At 41.4% G+C, this 15,874-nt stretch overlaps 2 protein-coding genes across 4 annotated transcripts; both read right to left on the bottom strand.

The window, feature by feature from the left end:
- Positions 1-502: 502 nt before the first annotated feature.
- rpl38 (ribosomal protein L38) lies at positions 503-3,477 on the bottom strand. Of its 3 annotated transcripts, none has more exons than XM_058405489.1 (5): positions 3,402-3,477; positions 3,197-3,213; positions 2,063-2,123; positions 1,565-1,687; positions 503-575 (listed from the first exon to the last, which is right to left on the bottom strand). In XM_058405489.1, the coding sequence occupies exons 2-5, from the start codon at positions 3,197-3,199 to the stop codon at positions 550-552; spliced, it is 213 nt and encodes a 70-aa protein (XP_058261472.1). In that variant the 5' UTR covers positions 3,200-3,213; positions 3,402-3,477; the 3' UTR covers positions 503-549. The 3 variants fall into 3 exon arrangements, with proteins under 3 accessions (XP_058261472.1, XP_058261471.1, XP_058261473.1); XM_058405488.1 differs by having other exon boundaries at positions 3,125-3,213; positions 3,402-3,437; XM_058405490.1 differs by having other exon boundaries at positions 3,342-3,420.
- Positions 3,478-11,190: 7,713 nt separating this feature from the next.
- On the bottom strand, positions 11,191-12,809 carry LOC131363199 (C-type mannose receptor 2-like). The gene is made up of 4 exons (XM_058405514.1): positions 12,509-12,809; positions 11,874-12,206; positions 11,675-11,766; positions 11,191-11,502 (listed from the first exon to the last, which is right to left on the bottom strand). Exons 1-4 carry the CDS (start codon positions 12,747-12,749, stop codon positions 11,392-11,394), a joined length of 777 nt encoding a protein of 258 aa, XP_058261497.1. The 5' UTR covers positions 12,750-12,809; the 3' UTR covers positions 11,191-11,391.
- Between the last annotated feature and the right edge of the window lie 3,065 nt (positions 12,810-15,874).

Below are 15,874 nucleotides of genomic sequence, written 5' to 3'. Positions count from 1 at the left end.
GATCAAACCTGAAATTCTAAATGCTCACTGAATAACTTCACTGCTTAATAATCAGAAACAGTCTGGATTTATGAGGTGCATCACCTCCATGTTCCTCACCATACAAAGATGAGTTTCCTTTTCATATTTACATTTTTACAATCTGAACCTGTTCCAGAACAAACAGGCTTCAGATTTATTAAACCAGAACGTACACATTTCTGTGGTACCACAGACTCGTGTTAGACTTAATCACAGCTCACTAAATGCACATCAGTAACATTAAACACTTACCTGAGAGTACGACACTAATGTTCCAGAAGTTACAATAACATACAATAACCTTCATAACATCTGTGTAATGATCGAGTGAATATAGATCTACACGAGTTCTGTTCAGCTCACTACACAGTCCACATCTGTACTTTTATCACTGTGTAATGAGGATGTAGAAATTACTGACCATGACCATACTCACTACACTTATTACACCACTCAGCATTAAACACAAACCTGAAACATGGAGTTTTTACACATTTTTATTAGAACATTTTTGTACAAGTGAAGCGTCTACTTCAGCTCCTTCACTGCCAGACCTGAGAGAGAGAGAGAGAGAGAGAGAGAAATTAAGGCTACAGATCATTAACCCAGCCCAGTTGATTAGATGTTCTGATTGAGTAAAACAGTATCACAGACACAGCTGTACTGCACCGTCTCTGTACACCCTGAGGGACTGCAGTGATTTTACCCCGGTCTGGTGTATAAAGTGTAAATGTTGGTGAACCGGTGGAACTGAAGCTTCTATAAAAGCAGAAATTCAGCACTTGGTTCGTCTTTTTGTTCTAGCAAGTGTGTAAATGCACCGTGAGCACCGCCCAGGCCCAGGGTGTTTGGACAACTTGCACCTGAAGTGACCGAATCTCCCACAGTCCAACTGTTTACACAACCATACAGTCCATTAATCCTGGATCCTGATGCTCATCCCATCCTACTGACGGACACCATGACCAGGGTCAGTTACAGTCCGGCAACATGGTGTGATAATCCCACTTAATCACTGTCTGCTGTCCACTGTTAGAACCTTTTACTCACTTCAAACTGACCACATGGACATAAAACATTTTGATCTATTTAGGCATTTAATCTCATCCTTTACTGAAAGTAAAACTTCTCTCAACCTTTTTAGGCAGATTTCAGCTTTTTGGTGCAATAAATCTATATAACCGAATTAAACCTGATACACGAGTAACATTAGCTAAACTTCATTTCCTTCACATTACTGAACTCAAAACATTGATAGGAAGTGAGAATGCTGCATCAGAGCATCAATCAGGAAAATCAAGTCAAGGTTAATTCAATACCCTACACACCTGTCCATCATTACACATACACTCTGCTGCTCCATCATAGGACACGCCCCCTGTTCATAGGACACACCCCTGAGTTATAGGATTCCTCCAGCAGTGTACAGTGCTGTTAAACTGCTGAGCTTCTAATATTTTAGATGTTCACATGAGTACACATGCGAGAGCACACTAGGTACTTGCATGCGAGAGGCGGAGCATTTGCACGTGTGTGTTTTTACCTGGTGGCAGAGACTGTTTAAGCTTCTCAGCCTTCTCCTTGTCTGTGATGACGAGTGTGTACAGGTATCTGCTGCAGCGCACCTTAAACTTCACATTGTCCTTGTTCTTCTTGATCTTAACAGCTACACAGACACATGGTGCACATTAACACACATTAAAAACCTTAAGTGGTGAACATGATTCATCTCACTACAGCATGTTTACTCTGCTGGTTATTTCAGCTGGATTAAAGCTCACAGTCAGTGCTGAAGATGGACAATGACTACAGGCTACAGTAGAGCTGAGTGACCAGTACATCACCTCACCCTAGTGTACAGATTATTATTAAAGCACAATTACATTTAATTATCACTGCACCATAACCTCACACCACCACACACTTACATTCACACATTAGTGTTTTAAAACCCCCCATGATGAGGTCACTGTTCTGAGTTTCAGCCATGTCTCTCAGCTCTGATGTGATAGAATGTAAAATATCTGAAACAGACACTCACATTTGGCATCCTTCCTCCTGGCCGTCAGCAGGAAATCTTTAATTTCTTCAATTTTGCGCGGCTGAAAAACAGAACAATGAAATAAAACAGACATGGAGTTACTGTTATCATCCTGAGCTTTATTAATATCTTATAACTGTTTTATTCTTCTTACCCCACATCATACTAACAGCTCCTCTGTTCTATCAGCTATAAGAGCAGTCTCTCTTTACTCTCTCTCTATCAGCTATACACCCTCATCCCCTCAGCAGTCTCTTTACTCTCCCTCTCCATCAGCTATAAACACTCGTCCCTTCAGCAGTCTCTCTATTCTCTCTCTCCAATTAGTAAAAGAATAATCTCAGCTGCTCATGTTGCTGAGAAACACAGTGAAGTGTAAACTCCTCTGTCCTGAAGATGTGGAGAACTTCAAGCTCCAGCTTCTCCTGACTGATACACAGCATTGACACTGGAGACTCCTTACACCCCCCCCCCGCTCAACACACCCCCCCCCCCCCTCACTCACCACAGACCCCTCACTCAACACACACACACCCCCCCTCTCAACACACACCCCCCCTCTCAACACACACACACCCCTCACAACACTAACACTACCTACCTCGAAACACACACCAACTCAACACAGGACATGTAACCAGTTTAAAAAAAAAAAAAAAACCTTCAGCCAATCAGAACTCAACTCGACCACCATCCGAACCCGTCTCTAACCAATCAGAACTCAGTATTCAAAACTGCACACTTAAGATAAACTACAGATTAGCTCTCGGCTAACACAGGCTAGTTTATAAACCAGCAGCGAATCCTGATTCTGTACAATAAAGTCTAACTGACTGCTACAAGACAAAATAACAGATTTATAAACTTTAAATCTAATAATTATAAAGATTAAATCGCTAAAGTAAGTAAACACACTCGGCTATCAGTTAGCCAGCTAGCAAACAGCAAACCTGTCGCGAACAGCTACCTGAATTAACGACTTTTTTTAATTTAGTAGATGATCTACAAAAGCTTTAACGTTCAATTATATAACACCTAAATAAAAAAAACAATGAGTAATACATAAATAAATGTGTTTATATAATCGGTTGAAGACCGAAGTTTGTGCGCGTGCTCAGGACCGCTCCGCCTCACCATTCTCCCGGAGAAACCTGCGGCACACAGGAGAGAGAAAAACATTAAAAACAGCGATACAGATCACAATACCTCACAAATAATGACCGGATCTATAACTTCATAATGTATTTATGGTCATAACGCAGTGGACGTTCGGACACACCGCAGGATTAATTCAGATTTTTATAGATTATCTCCATAGAGCTTCAGCGCGGACACTTACACAGCCTGCGAGCGAGGAAGGAAAAAGGGGCGGGACTTCCGCTTCAGCGGTACTTATTACTTAGATACGGCGGCGCACGAGCGACAATATAAAAACCCAAACGCAGAAAACGAGCGACGTCTAGCGGCGGAGTCATAGAACTACACACTGAGCAACTGATTCGATTCGATGACTCACTGATTCATTCAAACGATTCATTTATCTGTTTCTTTACATGTTTTGTACAGGGATCAGTTTAACATTACAACATAATCATAATATGGATATCTTAATGATTTAAACACACCAGCGTTTCTGTAATCATGAATAAATTATAAATAAATAAATATTTCCACAGCTTTTTTTCTAGTGTTGCTCTCAGAAACAGCTGAAATACCTGATTTGGTGTAAAATTAAAAGGAAATTTAAAAATAATAAATAAAAAAAATCTACCAAAGCTTCACTACAACACAACTCCTACAATCTATCTATCTATCTATCTATCTATCTATCTATCTATCTATCTATCTATCTATCTATCTATCTATCTATCTATCTATCTATTCATATAAGAAATAGTAGCTAGGTTGTTGTACTTATGAACAGTGTGACCTGACAGGATGATAATAAGGTAAGGAATAATGAGGAATTTTAAATGGAAATGACGATGAAGATAGAGTTGAAATGAAATGCCATTAGATAAACAGATATAATAAAGGTTTGGTTCTGTTAGGTTATATACCGACATATTATCTTTAGGGTTCAATAATACAGGACAGACACGCGTTCAGTGCTACACTTGTGGTCCTTTTATTATTTTACGTTTCCTCACCCCTCCTGCACATAACACACCCACACAAGGTTCCTACTCCACAGAATATCACCTGATACTACAATAAACAGATATAATAAACAGATGTAAATGAAAGTGTAGTTAAATGTGTAAAGTGTGAGTGTGAGAGTGTGAGTGTGTGTGGTGAAGCTGGATCCTAGTTCTAAACTAGCAACAGAACAAATCCTCTGGTCAGTTCTGCTTTCGCTGTCCTACCAACTGCACACTGAATCCAATCCTACTATCATTAACTGTAACATCTGGTCATGTAACAACTGCATTCAAGAGACCAGGGGTCACTGCCATCCTGAAGAAACCCACTTTAACATCAACATCTACTCACTACTAATCAGTATCACTTTCCTCAAATTTTCTAAAATCCTTGAACACACAGTTTAGAAACTGTCTCTCTTTCCATCACAGAACCATCTCAATGCTCCCATACAGCTTGGCTTCAAAGCAGCACATGAGCTGCCCTTTTGACCATCTCTGAGAAGCTCCATGCTGTAGATTAGCCAGACTTTCATCAGTCCTCATGCTCCTCAAAATTTCACGCAATCAACCCCAAGGCTGTCTCATCCACCATCAGGAGTCGTGGACTTCATGGTACAGCATGGCAGTGCTTTGCTTCCTACCAGGATGGTCGCTTATATCAGGTAATGTGGAGGTGATCCATATCTTCTCCATCTGACTCTCCACTGGTGTCCTACAAGGCTGGTGGCTCAAGTGGTTATGGCTCTGGGTCATTGACTGGAAAATCGGGGTTCAAGCCCCAGCACCGCCAAGTTGCCACTGTTGGACCCTTGAGCAAGGCTCTTAACCCTCTCTGGTCCAGGGGCGCTGTATCATAGCTGACCCTGCGCTCTGACCCCAACCTCCAAGGATGGGATATGTGAAGAAAAGAATTTCACTGTGCTGTAATGTATATGTGACAAATAAAGGCTAATTAATTAAATTAAGGCTTAGTACTCCATCCTCTGCTGTTCTCCTTCTGTACTGATCTCTACACTGCTATGGATAAGTGAAATGTAAAGGTGTAAAGTTCTAGCCTTGAGGACAAAACAGATCTTATGATTCAGAGTCAAATCTCCTTGAGAACCATCTCCCAGGCATGCTCTGGAGAAAGAGTGCAGCCATGCTGATCTTCTGTTATCTGTCACGTTAGCTTAATTTTCTCCCTTGACCTGCCACATGAGTCCCAGGACGTCCTCATGTCTGTGTCTCTGTTTGTCATACTGGCACTGAAGAGGTGAACCTTCCTAAAATCTGATTGAATGCTGATCCTCTACTTTCTCTGAAGAACCGTGTTCTGCTGGGTTCCTCTTTATCCTGCTGGCATGAATCCACCAGGGCTGGACGTCCTTAACACCCCTGTATGACCGACTGCCTCACTGACCTTCCATGCATTCAGGCTTTTAACCATCAGAAAGGGTTGAGTAGGTGTTTCTTCAGGAAGAGGGAGAGAATCAGAGATGTTCTTATGCACACTTCAGTTTCTTAATCAGCTTGGTTGTGTATAATCACATCCAGGTCCCCTGTCAGAGAAATGCCAGGGTCCTTGTGGTCAGATCTGGTCTTTTCATTACCACAAAAGTAGACCATTATGATTTTGGGTGTGGTTTCATCCTGATTCCTCAGAGAACAGCTGGGAGAAGAAGGTCCACTCATTTCTCACTGGTCTCCATCATAAAGTCAGGAATGAGGTCAGTGTGGCTCTGTGGCTGTCACACAGTTTCAGCTGAAGAACAGAAGCTGAAGGTTCTTCATCCTGTGCTGTCTAGGCTCCAGCCAGCAGACGTCTGGACCTCCTCGTAAAGAGCTGCTCAAACAGGCAGAATCCTCTGGAGGCTCTGAAAAGAGAAAGCAAAAAGTTCTCCTCATCCACCACATGAAGAATTCATTTCAGTTCAGTTCAGTTTTATTTGCACAGAGCTTTTAATAATGAACATTACCACAAAGCTTTAAAGGAATAAATATTTAGATTCTAAAATATAGATTATAAAGTTTTGAATTTAAATTTATTTCTAATGAGCAAGCTCCAGGCAACAAGGGCAAGGACAAGCTCCCTGAGACAATAAAGCACTCCTCTAGCTGGAGGGGTGATACACAGAGGAGTGATATACAAAGAGGTAACTCACAGGAGTAATATACAGAAAGGTGATATACAAAAGGGTGATAAGCACCTTCAGCTCGTGTCCTGGTGGGACTGGTGTCCTGGTGGGACTAGTGTCCTGGTGTCTAGGTGTTCTGGTGGGACTGGTGTCCTGGTGTCCTGGTGGGACTAGTGTCCTGGTGTCCTGGTGGGACTGGTGTCCTGGTGTCTAGGTGTTCTGGTGGGACTGGTGTCCTGGTGTCCTGGTGGGACTAGTGTCCTGGTGTCCTGGTGGGACTGGTGTCCTGGTGTCTAGGTGTTCTGGTGGGACTGGTGTCCTGGTGTCCTGGTGGGACTGGTGTCCTGGTGTCCTGGTGGGACTAGTGTCCTGGTGTCTAGGTGTTCTGGTGGGACTGGTGTCCTGGTGTCCTGGTGGGACTAGTGTCCTGGTGGGACTGGTGTCCTGGTGTCTAGGTGTTCTGGTGGGACTGGTGTCCTGGTGTCCTGGTGTCCTGGTGGGACTAGTGTCCTGGTGTCCTGGTGGGACTAGTGTCCTGGTGGGACTGGTGTCCTGGTGTCTAGGTGTTCTGGTGGGACTGGTGTCCTGGTTGGACTGTCGTCCCTAGTGGGACTGGTGTAGACTGGTGGGACCCTGACATACACAGTATTTCAGTATTTCTGACACTGAACACTCCATGTGTAGCACCACACACTTCTGTAGAACACAAACCTCATTTTATTACACACTGAATGATCTGATCTTATTATAAGTGCTTCCTGTGGGGGGTGTGGCCACGCATCATGAGGTCATGTGACCATAACATCTATGTAGTCTGAGCTTAGAACTCTATAACTTAAAATCCCTGGAAGCTTAATTTCTCAGACACGCCTTTTAAACCTTAACACATTTTATTGTATTACAGATTAAACTGTTAGATTTAGACGAGATAGAAAATCTTCATACTGATGAAAATTCCCAACATAAAACTGATTCTTTCCCAACATAATAAAACACATTCTACATGTCAATTAGGACAGGTTTTATTTGATAAAATATGGAGTTAAGTTAAAAATTACTGACGTGACGGATTTGGACTAATCTCTCAGAGATCTGCATGAATAATTACACTGGGAAACTAATCCCTCCTGAATAGGGCAGGATTATTTCTTCATGTGTTGATCTGCACTAGAACACTAGAAGGCGCTGTGTATCTACATAACCTACACTTCATCATCTACACTCACCATCATCTTACTTACACACACACACACACACACACACAGCTGAAGAAACACTCATTATGTGTGTGTGTGTGTGTGTGTGTGTGTAAGTAAGATGATGGTGTGTGTGACGTGTGGTGATGGAGCTGAGAGATGATTATCCTGGACGGAGGTTACTGCAGTAGGAAATGTTTCTCAGGTGGGATAACGAGCTGCAGAAGGAGCAGAGATCTGCATTAATAAGGCTCTTCATGATGGAATGAGGCTAAGGCGAGTGTCTCCAACCTCACACAGACTCTCTCCAAGTAAAATATGCGCATTTCATCAGAATCAGCTCTCAGGTCTGCAGACTCGCCATCTTCGATTAAGTGTGGAATTAAAAGCAGACGCTCGGCCTGATTAACGATGGGTGCCTGTATGAGGTTTGATGATTGTAATAAATCAGTGCCAAACTAATCTGTCTCACATAATAACTCAGGTTTTAAATAGAAATTAATATTTAAATGAATTCTGTCCTTTAATCCTCTTTTAGTACACTTTAGTCCTTTCTGCATTAGAGCTCCTTAATGTGATGGTGTATATAGAATAATCCTGACTCACAAGGGTCATCCAGTGTCTTTTCTTCCTGTTTTTATTAATTTTTAGTTTTCTAGCATCTTTAAAATGGACACTAAAGTGGTCACTAAATCACACGATTGTAATGAAATCCTCTGTTAAAGCTCAGCTCCTGAAGCATGAGAAGATTCACACTGGAACAATCCTCCGCCTGTGATTCTGACCAAGAGCTCATCCTCACTCTGAACATCATCACTGCCCACACAATGACCTCCAAACCTCCCACACCTTACACACGTTCTTCCAGGTCCAGGCCTCCACACTTACCCACTTCTCATACTGCAGGAGCTTTAAGACCAGGAATGTTTGAGAATTAGAAATGCATTAAATCTCATTATTTAATTAACTTCATTCACAATATACATTCACCTGTATTCTAAATAAAAAAAAAATTAAAGAAGAAAATAATATTTCCTGAATGAATATCACCATTAGGTTTAATGACACTGGACACTAAATAATAATTACTTTCTACAACAGCAACCATGAGCTCCTGAGGAACCTAATCGGTCAGTGTAGTTTCTGAGGTCATTGACTATTTCCTGCTGAAAACTGACCGATATAACGGCAGTTCATGATTCCACTGCAGAGAATCAACAGAATAAATTTAGACTCTAACCAGAAGCTGAAAATCAGTAGTAATTTATTTATTTGTTTATTTATTTATTATTTATCAGAGGTTCAGCGGCTCATAAACAGAGCTGAAGGTCAGTATTTACAGTTGAGTAAAACTGACACTTAGAATTTAGAACTATTATTTAATGTCTATTTAATTTATAATGAAATATATTTGTCACCGGACTCCACCCCTCACCAGCGCACTCACTCACCCGAATTTTAATTGAGTTCACCTGCACCTTGTTCTCTGTGGACACACCCCTATTTATTCATCACTTTCTCACCCCTTCCTTGTCTGGTCTCACACGAAGACACTGACTCATTAGCAACAACATTAGCTATAACCAAGTAATCCTGCGGCTCTTTAACTCCGTCAGTCCTTCCAGTTCTCCCTTCTTTCCCTCTCTGTTCAGTTCCCTAAGCCACCATACTGACCACTAATAATAATAATAATAATAATAACAACAGATTATTATTTTACACCACAGTGATGACCCTCTGATCAGAGTGGGGTTTATTTTCATGTCTGTGATTAAAGATGATTAATATTTAGAAAAAATAAAAATGTTGGTCTGTGACTCTGAAGAACCGTACACATGGAGCAGATGAAATAAATATAGATTATTTTATTTTAGTGATAGCACTTGAGATAAGATGAGATGAGATCCCGAAGGAAATTCTTTTGCCAGAGACTGCTTCAGATTACAAAAAAATAAAAATATATGAAAAATAAATAAAATAATATCTATATAAAAATGTATAGAAAAATATAAATAAGATTAAGTATAAATAGTTAAGTTGTCTTTGTTTGTCACATCTACATTACTGCACAGTGAAATTCTTTATTCACATATTCCATCCTTGGGGGTTGGGGTCAGAGCACAGGGTCAGTCATGATGCAGTGTCCCTTGAGCAAGTTTTCCTTACTGAAACTATATCACACACTCATACTCTTTCTCACACACACACACACACACACACACACACACACACACACACACACACACATACACACACACATACACACACACACACAGACACTCACTCACACTCACACACACATACACACACACACACATACACACACACAGACACTCACTCACACTCACTCACACACACACATACACACACACACACAGACACTCACTCACACTCACACACACATACACACATACACACACACACACAGACACTCACTCACACTCACACACACATACACACATACACACACACACACAGACACTCACTCACACTCACACACACATACACACACACACATACACACACAGACACTCACTCACACACACACACACACACACATACACACACACACACAGACACTCACTCACACTCACACACACATACACACACACACACACACAGACACTCACTCACACACACACACACATACACACACACACATACACACACACACACACACACACACATACACACACACACACATACACACAGACACTCACTCACACTCACACTCACACACACACACTCACACACACACTCACATACTCAAACACACACAGACACTCACTCACACACACTCACACACTCACTCACAAATCCCACTCTCTGTTTTTATAATGATTTATAATCCCACTCTCGGTGTTTATAATGATTTATAATCCCACTCTCGGTGTTTATAATGATTTATAATCCCACTCTCGGTGTTTATAATGATTTATAATCCCACTCTCGGTGTTTATAATGATTTATAATCCCACTCTCGGTGTTTATAATGATTTATAATCCCACTCTCTGTGTTTATAATGATTTATAATCCCACTCTCTGTGTTTATAATGATTTATAATCCCACTCTCGGTGTTTATAATGATTTATAATCCCACTCTCGGTGTTTATAATGATTTATAATCCCACTCTCAGTGTTTATAATGATTTATAATCCCACTCTCTGTGTTTATAATGATTTATAATCCCACTCTCAGTGTTTATAATGATTTATAATCCCACTCTCGGTGTTTATAATGATTTATAATCCCACTCTCTGTGTTTATAATGATTTATAATCCCACTCTCAGTGTTTATAATGATTTATAATCCCACTCTCTGTTTTTATAATGATTTATAATCCCACTCTCAGTGTTTATAATGATTTATAATCCCACTCTCTGTGTTTATAATGATTTATAATCCCACTCTCAGTGTTTATAATGATTTATAATCCCACTCTCTGTTTTTATAATGATTTATAATCCCACTCTCTGTGTTTATAATGATTTATAATCCCACTCTCTGTGTTTATAATGATTTATAATCCCACTCTCTGTGGACAGGCAGACAGACAGACAGATAGATAGATAGATAGATAGATAGATAGATAGATAGACAGACAGACAGACAGACAGACAGATAGATAGATAGATAGATAGATAGACAGACAGACAGACAGACAGACAGACAGACAGACAGATAGATAGATAGATAGATAGATAGATAGATAGATAGATAGATAGATCATGTTATATATATAAATGTTATTTGATGTTCTTATCTGCAATAATCTCAGTTAAAGTGAGTGATGAGATCAATACGAATGTAATGGACTGTTGTTTAAAAAGAGCAGGACTTTATCATAAACCCCTCACTGTGTGTGACTTTACTTCACACTCCTCTCTTTCTCTTTATAAAACTCTTCTCCATCTGGTTGCTCTCTCCACTTCACTGTGGTGTTCTCCGCCATCCCATGATCCTTCAGTTTCTGTCTGATCTGAAGAACAGAATTAGACTGTTATCACTAGGTGATATCAGACACTGATCTCCTCCCAACACAAAACTCAGATCCTGATCAGAACACAGTATTAGGGTTTAGTGCTGTATAAAAGCTCAGGGTCTGATGCAGGAATTAGAAGCTGGTCCAGTTTGTGAAGGGTCAGACCTACCTGCTCAACGACGGCTGACTTTATGTCCAGATTGTTCACATCCTGACCGGACTGGACCTTCACTCTTATGACTTGCATTTTTTTTCTTATTTCTGTGTGTAAAAAAGCAAAGCAACATACAAACACAGGCTCAGAAGTATGTTTTAAATCAGAGTAAGTTTTAAATCTAAATTCAGGACTGACCAACGCTTTAACTCACCTGAGTAACAGAAGAAAGGCATGGTCATTGAGCACTGTGTATCAGCAGCCTGACCGTTATCCAAATAACCACAGTTTTCATTACCCTTTCCATTATCAGGCTGTCCAGTCATCCACCTGATGACTGAGACATTGGATCGGTCCGTCCACTTCCAGGAGTCCCTGAACAGACCGATGTAAGTGTTCCCAGAGATCAGTGGCATTATAATGGAGGACACTGTTCTGTCTGGAACGCTGGCCAGGTCTGTGTGGTGCTGTTTACAATAGCTCTGAGCTTCAGGCCAGGTCATCTGATTCAAGACGTAAATGTAGCTCTCACTGCCACTTCTACGTGCTGTGAGAATAAAAAAACAAACAAAGAAAACACAATGATTAACTCTACATTTAATCTACTGGATCTACTCATTTAATCTCCTGGTAGAGAAAGAGAAACAGATTTTTAGATATTGCATGCTACTGAGTGTCATAATTTAATAAAGATGAGTTATTTAGTCTGTTGTGCACATTAATGTACATTATTATTATTATTATTATTATTATTATTATTATTATTATTATTATTATTATTGAACATATATCATTTTGATTTGTTCCTGTAGAGCACTTTTAGGTTTCATGACAGACATTCTTCCTCACCATCAAAGCAAACGAAGGGTAATTTCCCAGCACAGTCTGTGTCAAAAAAACCGAGCACATTTATCATACCACACTCTTCATGTCCACCCACATTGTTCGGTTCCCCTGGATACCAGTTTATCAGATTTCCCAGTGGCTCATTTCCAATGGACCAGCGCCAGCTGTTGATGTCGTTCCACAGTCCAATCCAAGCACTGGATCTGAACTGTTGTCTCTGTGCTTCATTCTGCAGTTGGACCATTTCGTCATCGCTCTTAATGATAGCCAGGTCAGTATGTGTGGCCCGGCAGTGTGTCTGAGCATCACTCCAGGTTTTCCCCTGCTGGATCAGATAGTACTTCCGAGGCACAGGCTGGACGAGGGGGACGACTCCTGTGGACATTTACAGGATTACTCCAGTGTTAGGACTGTGGAATAAATTTACCTTTTCTGCACGGTCTTTTCAATATTGATTATATTTACACTTGGGTGCAAAATGTTTGGCTGAATTATTTGAGAAGCTGTTATTTTAGTTGTGATGATAGTCTGTAATCCTTAAAAATGAAATAAATGTATAGCTAGTAGTGTAAATGCTATTGAAAACTCCATTTCAGATATTTCTACTTATCAAAAATCAGAACATTCAGCATTCAGTACTGTGAAGTACAGCTCGTCTGAATACTGCTAGACCACAGACATGTTTTTAAAAACGAACATTAAATATATTTTCCCTCCTTTTGAAAAATGACTATAAAAAGTCTACACTATCTGGACTGGGTTTCCACAGTGAAGACTCTGCACTCATGCTGAAGGTCACTATGTGCAATGCCAGCACTAACACCACCTGTAATATTTCATAGGGCAGGAATGAGATACTGGGGCTTTTAATGGTTTTATCCTCTGTGTTTCATAAAGGGAAAGTTTAATGATACACAACACAGGAGAGGGAGAAACAGCAGCAGGGCAGAGAAAGCCTTTTTCAGCACACTGAGTTTGGGGTAAATAACTTGTTTTTCCTGCGATACCAAATGCCTCAGCCGTCAGACCTGGGACAAACTGGCTTCTGATCCTGATTTAATCACCTACTGACAGAGACAGACCCAGAGTCAGACCCAGAATCAGACCCAGAGCCAGACTGAGATTCAGACCCAGAATCAGATCCAGAGTCAGACCCAGAATCAGACCCAGAGTCAGACCCAGACCAAGATTCAGACCCAGAGTCAGACCCAGAATCAGACCCAGAGCCAGACTGAGACTCAGACCCAGAATAAGACCCAGAGTCAGACCCAGAATAAGACCCATTATCAGACCCAAAATCAGGCAGAGATTCAGACCCAGAATCAGATCCAGAGTCAGACCCAGAATCAGACCCAGAGTCAGACCCAGAGTCAGACCCAGAAACAGACCCACAATCAGACCCAGAGTCAGACCCAAAAGCAGACCTAGAGTCAGTCCCAGAATCAGACCCAGAGTCAGACCCAGAATCAGACCACAGGATCAGACCCAGAATCAGACCCAGGATCAGACCTATAGTCAAACCCAGAATCAGACCCAGGATCAGACCCAGAATCAGACCCAGGATCAGACCCAGAATCAAACCCAGGATCAGACCCAGAATCAAACCCAGGATCAGACCTGCCTGATTTTCCTAGGCTTTTTAAATATGCCATGTTGAACGAGAGGCATACTCTCTCTCTCTCTGTCTCCCTCTGTAACACACACACACACACACACACACACACACACACACACACACACACCCTTACCTGTGTAAAAGAAGAGTAGAAACAGACAGTTCTTCATCACTAATGTCTTACTGCTGGAAAACCAAAAAAGTAATAAGAATAATAAGATTAAAGATAAATATTTTTCCCAGTGATAAAAATAAACACAGTGCTAAATAACAGGAAAGAGCTGCAGTAACATTAACATTCCCCAGCACTGAAACTCACCTGTGATACAGATGAGATGATGAGGGATCTCTCTGTATTCACTAAGCCTCTTCTAATCTCTGACTAGTTAGCTGGTGGTTTAACCCTCCAGAGGATCATGTATCCTGGGAGATCTGTCAGTCTCAGGGGTGGAGCACTGGACAGTAGGCTGGCTCAAGTTCTCAGGTCATGTGATTTGACCTCAGCATCTTGGCGTCAACATGTCATCCTCTTAAAAAGAAACATGGAGGGATACAACGACATCCTCAGCAGCATCGAGTAGATTTAAGTGACAAGAAGCAGAAGGATGGATCAGGGAGTAGTTTCTGTCTCAGAAGCTTCATGTGTAGCTTGACAGAGAGAAAGAGAGAGAGAATGAGAAAAAAGAAAAGAGAGAGAAAGATGGAGTGAAAGTATTTTATAATCAGTGTGAAATTTGACTGGGAGTCAGTGCAGTGTTGGACCTCATGGGTTTTCTTTCATCATGTCCGAAACTCAGAACCCCCCAGGGCTTCTACCAGCATAGTTAAATGGGAAGAACCCCATAGAGGCCCTGCATAGAGGAAACTCCTGAACTATAAATTATAGGGATTCCAATCATTATTCCCAATTTCATCTCTCTTCACACACAACCTTGTGAATCATGCTTTTAGGGGCTTTATTAAGGCATTCCTTCATCCTGTTGGTTTGGGGTATATGATACTGTGGTAGTGGGGGTGTGCCCTAGTGCTGGTTTGTGTCTGGAGGGCGGAGTTTGGGACGACAAGCGGTAAGCTTCACATACCTGGAAGTAATTGCGCTAACATTGTGTTAGGAAATTGTTAAATCCCTCACCAGCCTCCACCAGAAACAACACCGAGTGCTTCTTGAGCTCGGAGCAGGAACAGCACTTACAAACTTAACTCCAGATGCAGGCAGACTGAAAGCTGTTCCCTGGCCATAGAGGCCTTCATCGAGCATTTCTTGCAGGCAGCTAACGATGGCAATGGCCGGAGACACATCAGCTCGTTGTCAACATGTCACTTGGGTCACGAGAAAACACTGAACCGACTAATGGGCTGCTTTTATTGCCTGGGCATTCGCAGCAACACACACAAGTGGTGTGATGCGTGTTGAATGTCTGCTGGTGAATCCACCGGTCAACCCAAAAGCGCCATTGCGCCCTTTACCCCAATCAAGGATCTCTTCGAGAGAATTGGCATGGACCTTTTTGGGCCATTAGAGCAGTCAGCACAGGGATTTCATATTGTATTGCACATTATCTCCCAGGTCGGGATCCAGAAAGAGATCTTGAGTGATCAAGGAACTAGTTTTATGTTATGGACACTGCGCGAGCACAATGCTTCATTCAGGGTTCCAAAACTTTTGATTATAATTATGTCAGCTATGGGACTAATGGGCAAAACTACTGGGACAAGAAATGAGCAGAACCCCTGACTAAAAACATAAACCCATT

The sequence above is a fragment of the Hemibagrus wyckioides genome, linkage group LG13 (assembly GCF_019097595.1).
Source record: "Hemibagrus wyckioides isolate EC202008001 linkage group LG13, SWU_Hwy_1.0, whole genome shotgun sequence".
Classification (NCBI taxonomy): Eukaryota; Metazoa; Chordata; class Actinopteri; order Siluriformes; family Bagridae; genus Hemibagrus; species Hemibagrus wyckioides.
The sequence above is the reverse complement of the archived record's forward strand: the minus strand, read 5'-3'. Positions and strand labels throughout refer to the sequence as shown.

Coding starts and splice junctions, on each gene's coding strand:
- rpl38 (XM_058405488.1), bottom strand. CDS start 3,199: ATGGTGAGGCGGAGCGGTCCTGAGCACGCGCACAAACTTCGGTCTTCA. Junction 1,688..2,062: donor CAGGAGGAAGGATGCCAAAT/GTGAGTGTCTGT, acceptor GTGTCTGTGTAG/CTGTTAAGATCAAGAAGAAC. Junction 576..1,564: donor TAAACAGTCTCTGCCACCAG/GTAAAAACACAC, acceptor TCTCTCTCTCAG/GTCTGGCAGTGAAGGAGCTG.
- LOC131363199 (XM_058405514.1), bottom strand. CDS start 12,749: ATGGTCCAACTGCAGAATGAAGCACAGAGACAACAGTTCAGATCCAGT. Junction 12,207..12,508: donor ACCCTTCGTTTGCTTTGATG/GTGAGGAAGAAT, acceptor TTATTCTCACAG/CACGTAGAAGTGGCAGTGAG. Junction 11,503..11,674: donor AGTCAGCCGTCGTTGAGCAG/GTAGGTCTGACC, acceptor TCTGTTCTTCAG/ATCAGACAGAAACTGAAGGA.